This window comes from Colletotrichum orchidophilum (assembly GCF_001831195.1).
Source record: "Colletotrichum orchidophilum strain IMI 309357 chromosome Unknown Scaffold_9.1, whole genome shotgun sequence".
In the NCBI taxonomy this organism is placed as follows: Eukaryota; Fungi; Ascomycota; class Sordariomycetes; order Glomerellales; family Glomerellaceae; genus Colletotrichum; species Colletotrichum orchidophilum.
Window position 1 is genome coordinate 538,178 of NW_019172965.1, and position 9,247 is coordinate 547,424.

General features: G+C 49.7%; 3 protein-coding genes across 3 annotated transcripts; all 3 read left to right on the forward strand.

Moving 5' to 3' along the window:
• Nucleotides 1-3,027: 3,027 nt before the first annotated feature.
• CORC01_01819 (metallo-beta-lactamase family protein) lies at nt 3,028-4,071 on the forward strand (the record flags this gene model as incomplete). Its single annotated transcript, XM_022613473.1, has 2 exons — nt 3,028-3,396; nt 3,451-4,071. The coding sequence occupies 2 exons, from the start codon at nt 3,028-3,030 to the stop codon at nt 4,069-4,071; spliced, it is 990 nt and encodes a 329-aa protein (XP_022480199.1).
• A 1,454-nt stretch (nt 4,072-5,525) lies between these two features.
• CORC01_01820 (uncharacterized protein) lies at nt 5,526-6,243 on the forward strand (the record flags this gene model as incomplete). The annotated part of the gene is made up of 3 exons (XM_022613474.1): nt 5,526-5,576; nt 5,627-6,025; nt 6,082-6,243. The coding sequence occupies 3 exons, from the start codon at nt 5,526-5,528 to the stop codon at nt 6,241-6,243; spliced, it is 612 nt and encodes a 203-aa protein (XP_022480200.1).
• Nucleotides 6,244-6,924: 681 nt separating this feature from the next.
• Nucleotides 6,925-8,754, forward strand: CORC01_01821 (uncharacterized protein; the record flags this gene model as incomplete). Its single annotated transcript, XM_022613475.1, has 1 exon — nt 6,925-8,754. The coding sequence occupies one exon, from the start codon at nt 6,925-6,927 to the stop codon at nt 8,752-8,754; it is 1,830 nt and encodes a 609-aa protein (XP_022480201.1).
• Nucleotides 8,755-9,247: the final 493 nt, after the last annotated feature.

A 9,247-nucleotide genomic window follows, 5' to 3' on the forward strand; every position in this document is an offset into this window, starting at 1 on the left:
GTGTCTGATGTGGTGTTTGAATCCTACCCGCGCTGGTGATATGTTTATTCGATGAGTCGGAGGCCCTGTATCGGAATACGAGGTCTTGGGGATGGCCGTTGTGCGTCTCCGAGCACGACTAGTGGACAAAGTCGCCTTCTGAGTCGATGAGGTCTGTGATTCTTTCTTTGATGATGGCGTGTCAGGATGGAAAGCTTTGACTCGGGCAATAGTGTCGGAACGCGCACCCAAAAGGTCCAAGTTTTGCGTTTACCGTCGACGCGAAACAAGGCGGACGCGAAGACCGTTGGAAATGGAAAGTCTAATCGCAATTTCGACTAGAGGCTTTCCAAGACGCGTTATAGGGGTTCTCACGGATTCCCAGACACGTGGGACATGATTTTCCTGCCGTAGCCAATATGGAAATTTCGGTATTTGGTTTCATTCTTCTCCTTCTTCCTAGCATCCCATAAAAGTATGTGGTCTTCTTCTCATCCAATCTTTGCGAGTCACCCTGAACCCGACTTCATGCTTCGCACGTGTATCCCTTAGCCTCTTCGTCCTCTTTGTGCTAAGGTCATAGCGCCTGACAGGAAATGCAGACCTCGCAACTGAACTTCAGACGACTGCAGATCTCCTATACTCCTATATACTCAATCGCTCGATCATCTCATAATACTCCCATTCATAGTCAGGGATCATTGCGAAAGATCTGAAAGGATCAGATGTTCCACCAATGTTGGAACCACATGTCCGAACTGCATGCCACGTTCTATCGATAAACCGACGAAGAAAGGCAATAGAATTTGGAGGTTCTTCAGCTGGAAGGCAGATAGGGCACGCAGTTGTCTGCGCACTTCTATGGAGTCATATTCGATGTTATCGTTCCCAATATCCATGGCAGTGGTGATTTTCAAATTCTATAACGTATCTCTCACACAAGTCAAAGCAGATGCAATCACTTCGAGATTGGCAGTTATACCCCCAGCCAGTTTGCTATTCATGGGTCCGTTGAGCCATTGCCATGTAACAGGCTTGAGACATGGCGTCTCACGCAACATCTGCTCGAGTGCCGTTTCTCACAGCATCCACAACTCCAATAATATGATGTTTGATAGTCTGGGTGGACTGATTGGCCACTCAGTGGTTGCGGATAGTGGTGTGTTGATGGATGCCTTGAGCTTTCGCGAAGCTGGAAGGTGGATCAACGCTAGGACGTTCTGGGTAGTTGAAAAGCGATACCTGCAAGATTCATTGTGCATTCTGTGGAAGACTCCACTGTGAACAAAGAACCTTGAAATTAGTAACGTTGGTGCCATTATGGTCGCACAGAGCCGATCAACAAAGGACGTTACTGAAAAAGGGGGGCCCAGTAATTTGGGATGGCGGACGTGTAGTGCCAAGTCCGGGCGGTGGAGAATTGTTCGGAGGAATTGGACGGTAGATGAGGTGTTCTTCTCGGTCCGAATTTTTAGTGAATGTTCTCGAAGAGCGGTAGTTCTGCTGGATGGCGTATAACGGGTCCGCCTGCGGCAGTTCACGGAATATCCGGCCAAGAAGCTCAGCTGGAAAGTCAGTCAGAGGAGCCTTATCTAGGATAGAAGTTCTGATGGGAGTTTGATGTATGCGATGCTCTATTGATGTTGTGATTGAGGGCGTGGCGGTTCAGTCGCAAAAAGAAGACTCGGGCCCTGAAGAAAAACAGACCACAGTGCCAGGAAGGCAGAAGCAGAGGTATCTGCAGTCATGAGGAAGTAGAGACACAGGAACACGCACCAAATACAATACACATCATGAGTGACTTAGCGGCCATTCCACAGTTGTTGCCTGGCTATATTGATGATAAGGCTGCATAGTTGGAAACTCTCAATACACTGAAGGCCCCAGACATGCAAGACCGTACTGCTCAAGAAGTTGAGAACAACTCTCACTAAGTCTTCAGCGCTCTCCTCCTCCAGTCCCAATGTGTCATTCTAAATGTCGTTAGAATGGTTCTTTAGTGCTTCAATTTTAAGGATTAAAGCTGTAGTCACAGAAGTTCTACATCCCACTACATTTCCCTTGCCGAGTCTCTTCAATCGTCTAGTCTTACATTCTGAAAGTTCTTTTTACTGACCGCGCCTTTGCTCCGATTACCTTTTGCAGGTCGTTCAAGACCTCAACTTAAGTCTTTACAAAAGATATGTGTGAAAGAGCTGGTAAGGCCTCCAAAGTGCTGGTTAAACGCGCTCCCTAATTGTAATCGGCCCGGCTACAGGCTATAGCTGAGTAGCCATACCTTCTGTGAATTCTCGCCAGCCTTTACGCCTGTACACACCTTCCCGGTCAGGCAAGGAGCCATAATAAGTGACAAAACTTAAATAGTGGAGGCGCCACGCTGGGCAGTATGAGATCAGCGCACTAATCTGGCAAAGCATTCTGCTTCCGAGAGAGTGATTTGGCAGCGGCTCGCAAACAGAGCCACAGCGTCTCCATAACTCACCGGGCAGGTAACAAATCCCATCGGTACATCCGAAAGTCTTTTTCCACTTGGCAGCAGACATCCAGCATCTCATCCACCCGTGAGCAATAAAAAGAAGGAGGAGCGTGGGCGGGCGGGTAGTCTCGGCAATCGTAAAGTTGAAAAATGTGAAGCATGTAATATTAACCAGCCGTGGTGACTGTGATAATCCTTCATCTCGGGAGTAAGATACCGTCACCTTTGATGAACGCATGAATCAGTTTAATCTCAAATCTTGGTGCTACCATGTAAAGTCACCGCCGTAGGTCTTGAGTTCATAAATGAAGGCGGCGGGAAAAAGTGGTGACGGAAACAAAATGGTTCCGTGCTTCTACACTACATCCAAGTTTGCTGGACAACGCTCAATATGCTGCCAAGACTCGGAAGCAGATTGAAAAGCTGAAATTTCGGTAAATTTGTATGGTATGGATATAAACACCGATTCCCGACTGGCAAGTCTGGTGTTTCAACAGCATCGCAGCAAACTTCACCTGGGTCTGTCGCTCTTCTCACCATAAAACATTGTAAAGAACGCCAATCCTGCCATCATGCTCACCAACGTCGTTTTTGCCACCGCCCTACTGGCAACCTTTGGGCAAGCTGCTGCATCATGCAATTGCAGTCTCAAGGTCGAAAGTTTCATCAGCCCGGGATTCTCGTTGGATGTCGTGTCGTCTCTGATCATCGGCTCTCAAGGTGCTGCGATCATTGACTTGCCCCTCGCAGTAGCTGCCGCGGAAACACTGGCTGAATGGGTTAAGAACACAACTGACAAGCCTCTCTTGGCGGCTTTCACAACACACAATCACCCCGATCACTATCTCAGTGGCAAGGCGTTCCTCCAACACTTCCCCGAGGCCAAGCACTACGCCACCCCCGAGACGGTACAGGGAATTCAGCATGAGGCTGTCAACAAGGTGAGCATTCATGCGGCGTCGTGGAAAGCCATGGCTAACACCTGCGCCATTTAGACTGAATATTGGTCTGCTGCCTATGGCCCCGGCGTCATCGCTCCCGTCCCTGCGATTCCGACTGCCTATAACTTCTCCTTTTTCACCCTCCCAGGCGACGAAAAATGCCCGATTGAGATAATTAAGAACGTTGGTGGCGATACGATTGATCTATCCTCGTTCTGGATTCCGTCTAGCAAGACATTGATCGCAGGCGACGTCGTCTACGGCCACCAGATGCATACCTGGCTCGCCGACCTTCTCACACCTGCCCTCACAGAGTCTTGGCTCACGACTCTCGACTTCGTCGCGGGCCTCAGACCCAAGCTTGTTATTCCCGGCCACGCGCTGTCAGCCGATACCTTCAGTGCCATCGCTGATGTCGACCATACAAGAAACTACGTTTCGTTCTTCCAGAAGAATATCGAAGCCAAGGGTCCCGACTTTTACACCCCGCAGGAGATTTCGAACTTGATCGAGGCTGCTTTCCCTGGCTTGACGAATCTGACATCTTCAACTACTTCGGCTACCCTGCTCAACATTACGTCGGAGAACTTTGGCCGGGGTGGAAACAGACAGGTGCACTATTTCGACTTGACTGCGTACAACGACACAGATGTCCTGGAAGGCTGGCGCTTGTGATCAATGATTATGCTGTCACTCTTGATGATGACTTCTTCAAACTTACATCACATCTGCGAGGGAAAGGGGGCAGGAGCGTAATTTGAAGGTCTAATTGGACATGATTGCCCTATATTAAGGTACTTAAGCTACATGCAAGAGTATTTGAAAATATTCTGGTCAAGCTGAAAATACTATCAGTGCGGTAATCCTTGGATGCTCAATGCCGTCATCATCAAGTGACCTAGGAACATCGTCAATTCTAATCGAAAAGTTTACTGAGCGGTTCGCCCAAACATGTTTTTCTCAATGAAATTAGTTTCCGTGCTTATGTTCCCTTCTGCCTCAAGAAGGTCCCTTCTGCCCCAAGAAGGTTGGTTGTCGCCAATGCCAAGTCTTATGACTGTCACTTTTGCATCCTTTCGGGCATTGGTTCGGGCTTAGTCAAAAAGTTATTTCAGGAAGGAAATGGGGCGAATTAGGAAGAAAAGTTTTTTTATTACAACAATGTTCGAGTGCTTACTAAGTCTCGAGTCCATTTTAGGCCCAAGCTGTCTAGCAAGCATTCCCCGGACAATATATTCTCGGCGCGACCGATCGTTGTGCGCCGCAATGCTGGGACCTCTTGACGGTTCTTAGAGTCTTCGCCAAATGGTTCGCTATCTTAGCTTGAGATCTTGAGATGCGATTTCTGCTACTCCATCAACGTCCATCAAAGTGTAGTACGGGGTGTTGTCCACGTGAGAACACTGCTTACCACCCAGCTTTTTGACATGGCCCAAGGGATTACTGAATGTTTGGAAACACGAATACTCTCTTGACTTCAAGGATGGGGGCCCTAGGGTCAGAGACGTGATTGATCAATTCGACCAATATAATACGAATTCCAAATGGCGCCATGGGAGTTGCGAGGTGGGTGAGTTTGCTGGATGTCATTGAATCAATGTAACACGGCCCCCATTAAGGCTTCACTGCCTTTGTCCGGCATATATGAGAATCGTCTACTTCTTCCAGACTTTTCATTTGCAACCGTAAGAGCTTTGTTCATTGATCTTATGGTGGAATTGTTTCCTTTCATTCAATAGAAACCCTTGGCCACTTTTGGAGATGTTGTTTGCATTGCTGTCGTGACATTGCCGGAGAATACGGACCTACGAGCAATGAGCAAACTTGCATTGCTGTACCTTCTTTAGATGACAAGACTATGACCTGATCAGAGTTTCTGCAGGACAAGATAGGTGGTTTTGACACTCGGAGTCGACGAAGACTGAGTGACTTGCAGGCCGGAGCGGCGGTGATTGTAGAACAACGAGATTGACATTCAGCTCGATGGATTATAAAGGGGACAGATTTTTTCCATTACGGCTTATATATTCCATCACTCATCACCCTCATCCGTTCATCGCTCCCTTTAGGCTCTTCACCTTCAAACTCACAGCCTTGAGCCCTCAGAAATCAGTCTCAACCTCCTAACAATGCGCTTCCATCATCTTCAAACTCTCATCGCTGCCTCCCTGGCTGTTTCAGTATGGCCGAGACTCCATAGCCAACTCGTAATTTACTAATACCACGCTAGGCCTATGGATCGATCATCCCCGATGAGGCCCCTGCCAAAGGATACGAGGTCTTCATCCCAGAGTGGGAGCTTGAGCTCACCCCTGGTGGCGAGAAGGCCTTTCTGAATGGAACAGTTCAGGAGGTATTCGACGAAATTCACCATATGAACCCTCTGTATTCCAAGGCTTTCGGCCTCGATTTGTATCCTACTACGCCCCCTAGTGCCAAAGAGAAGCGAGCCGACTTCAGCGATGCCAGAGTCATCTGCCAAAACTTCCCGGCCGGTTCGGTCAGTGCTGGATATGATGTAATCAGGTACCTCCGAGCATTTCCTGGGAAGCCTATAAATGATGCCGGTCCGGGGACTTGCGGTCGCGTCAGCTGCTCCTGGGGAACAGCAATCTGGTGGTGCAATGATGTGAGTCTGGGGTCGATAAATGTTTTATTGGCAAAGCCAACTGAAAAACTTTATAGGATAACAAGCTCAAGACTCTGAATTCCTTTGGCAGCATTGCTGATGGTGCTGACAAGGTCTGGGGAATGTGCACGGATCGCAATAGCCACTACGACAAGGCCTCTGGACAAGCATTCCACGATACCAATTGCAACGTAATCATCCGCAATGCCGATTGCTAACAATGAAGAAGAAAATCTTGGGAATTCGCCAACTGGTATCATCGGTACTGAAGTTATCGGGTAGACCTTGCGAAGACCGGCGTTTTCAATAAGCACTTTCGCTCAGCCTGCTTCTCGTGTCTTTCACGAGTGGTTTGCGTTGTTGTTAATTTGATATGATTATTGAAATATGTGGAAGTGGATGAGCTTCTATAGCATTTAATTCTTTCTATGCAGCATTCGGGAATACGTGATATCTTGCTGGTTTCTGGATCTTTACCTGGAATCCACCACTCCAAGTTCACGGAGTGACTTGCATCACTCTTGATTATGCAAAACACCTGTGCATCACACGCCAGAGGACGGGATGAATCAATATGTAGCTTTTCACCAGAATAAAACAGTCGGCTAAATACACGAGCCCGGGCCTGTATCCTTCAAATTGCCCAGGAATTCTTTGTCGTTGAGCGGCCTCATTTCTTCATCCAGGGTCGGATGCAAATTACTTCCGGCAGCTCACCAAAGCAAAGTAAAATCGGAACTAAAATGACTGCTCACGTATACGCCACTCTCCCACGTTTGAAATCGAAATCGCCATGCGCACAAAGATAAATTGATGAAGGATAAACTGCTCGTTTACCCTTTTGAGATTCACAATAAATCATTACGCGAATACAGAGATTCATACAACATCATTGAAGCATGGACAGCCTACAACAAATCCTAGTCCATCTACTGGACGAAACAGAATCAAGCGCTGACTCAGATCATGGCGACTGCCACCATGACCATCACCACCACCACCTTCATCACATTAAAGACCAACTCGATGACTTGGAGCCCTCTACACATCTTCAGTTGCTTCATCAGCTTCTCTGCGTCCGAAAGCCGAACCCGCCGCTTCCGGAAGACGTTCTAGTCGGGATAGACTCAGTCCTACGAAAGCAGGCGTCCCATCGTGTCTTGACATTGGCGGGCTCTATCCAACCAACAGTCACACTCAAACAAACGAGCCAGAAAAGTGTTAGAGTTACGCTCTGGAAAGGTGACATCACGACTCTCACGGGCATCACTGCAATCACCAATGCCGCCAACGGCCAGGGACTCGGATGCTTCCAGCCGCCGCACCGCTGCATAGACAATGTCATTCACTCTTGGGCTGGCCCACGGCTTCGGGATGAGTGCTACCGGGTCATGAACCTAAGAGGCCGTGAAATCGAACCGGGCGAGGCGATAGTCACAGACGCGTACTGCCTGCCAGCAGACCATGTGGTGCACACAGTCGGGCCGCAACTGCATCGCGGCTCAAAACCAACGGCAGACGAGACTGAACAGCTGGCCCAATGCTACCGCAGCGTTCTTGACACTGTCGAAATACTGCCCGCGACGCCGGATGGTAGGAAGATTGTCGCGTTATGCGGCATCTCGACCGGCTTGTTCGCCTATCCGGCGCGAGATGCTGCGGCCGTCGCGGTCAGCGTCGTCACGGATTGGCTCGAGCACCACGAGGATACGTCCATCACCGATGTCATCTTCAACACCTTTACGGACGCCGATCATACCATCTACCAGGAGATCCTGGCTTCTCTCCCGCATGTAGGGATGGGCCCGTCGCCGACTCCGCCGGCAAGTGAGAATCACCCGCTGCTGATCCAGTGCGACTCGCTAGACCGGGCCAGGCAATGGCTGGACTCGGCTGATACAGTCATTGTGAGCGCCGGCGCAGGTCTCTCTGCTTCGGACGGGCTGGATTACACTTCGTCGGCCCTGTTTGCCAAGCACTTTCCGGGTTTCTTGAAGTATGGGCTGCGAACTCTGTACAGCGTCTTTGGCTTCACCTCGTGGCCGACGGAGCAGGTTCGCTGGGGATACTACTTCACGCACTTGGGGATGGTCAAGTCTTGGCCCGAATCTACAATGTACCGAACGCTCATTTCCTGGCTTGACAGGTTTGGAGAAAGCGCCCACGTGAGGACATCCAACGCTGATGGCCTCTTTGTCGCCAACGGCCTGTCACCAGAGCGGCTTTCAACCCCCCAAGGCTCATATGCTGTCTTCCAGTGCCTAGCGAATTGCCGACCGGATGCGACAGTGCAATCTGCACCTTTAGTTGCTGATGCGCAGGCGTTCTTAGACCCGGTATCGCAAGCACTGACAGACGCGAGCAAGGTGCCCCTCTGCAAGTTTTGCGGCGGCAAAATGAATATCTGCGTGAGGGCAGGACACTGGTTCAATGAGAAGCCCTTTCAAGACGGGGAGAAGAGATGGAAGCAGTTCCGGCGGGATGTGTTGCATCGCGAGGACAGGACGACAGTGATCCTAGAGCTTGGCGTCGGAATGTCGACGCCTGGGGTCTTGAGATGGCCCAACGAGGATCTAGTCATGAGAGGCGGGGGAAGAGTGAAGCTCGTGAGGGTGGGCAAGGGGCCTGAGACGGCCGTCCCATGGGATTTGGAGGAAGATGGGCTGGCGACAAGTATAGACGGCGAAATCTCAGCGGCGGTGAGGGAACTGCTTGGGACACGAGCATAGTTGAGATGGGCTCAGTCAAAGGATTGGTGCCTGCTTCTGAAAGACTTGGGTCGATGGAGTAGGGCGTCTCATGCCGAGCATCAGATAATGAGATGAAGGTAATCGACGAAAGTCTATTCCCGAAAAGGGTTGACTCAGGAGCACCTCCTAAATTACAGGCTGGATAATCTCAATTTCTCAATGTCAGAAAAGTGCCTCACAACGAGAAACCATGAACCTGCATTCCGCCAATCTGAGAGAATGAGGAATCACTCATGGAAAGGTCGATTTGGTCTGTCCCTTGCACAATGCATAAATTCTCAACTTCAACGTACGACTTTCGGTGACTACTTTGCCTTTGCCAATCGCAAGCTTTAAACTTACTTATTTTCTCCGTGGCATGGTCGTGGCTGGCCCCTGCTATACTCTTTGCCCTATTCGCTCGGCACGTATTGCAACCTCGTGTAGAACTGGCCGTAGCTTTGCATCTTCGCGCATCTTCTTTGAGCCCCCC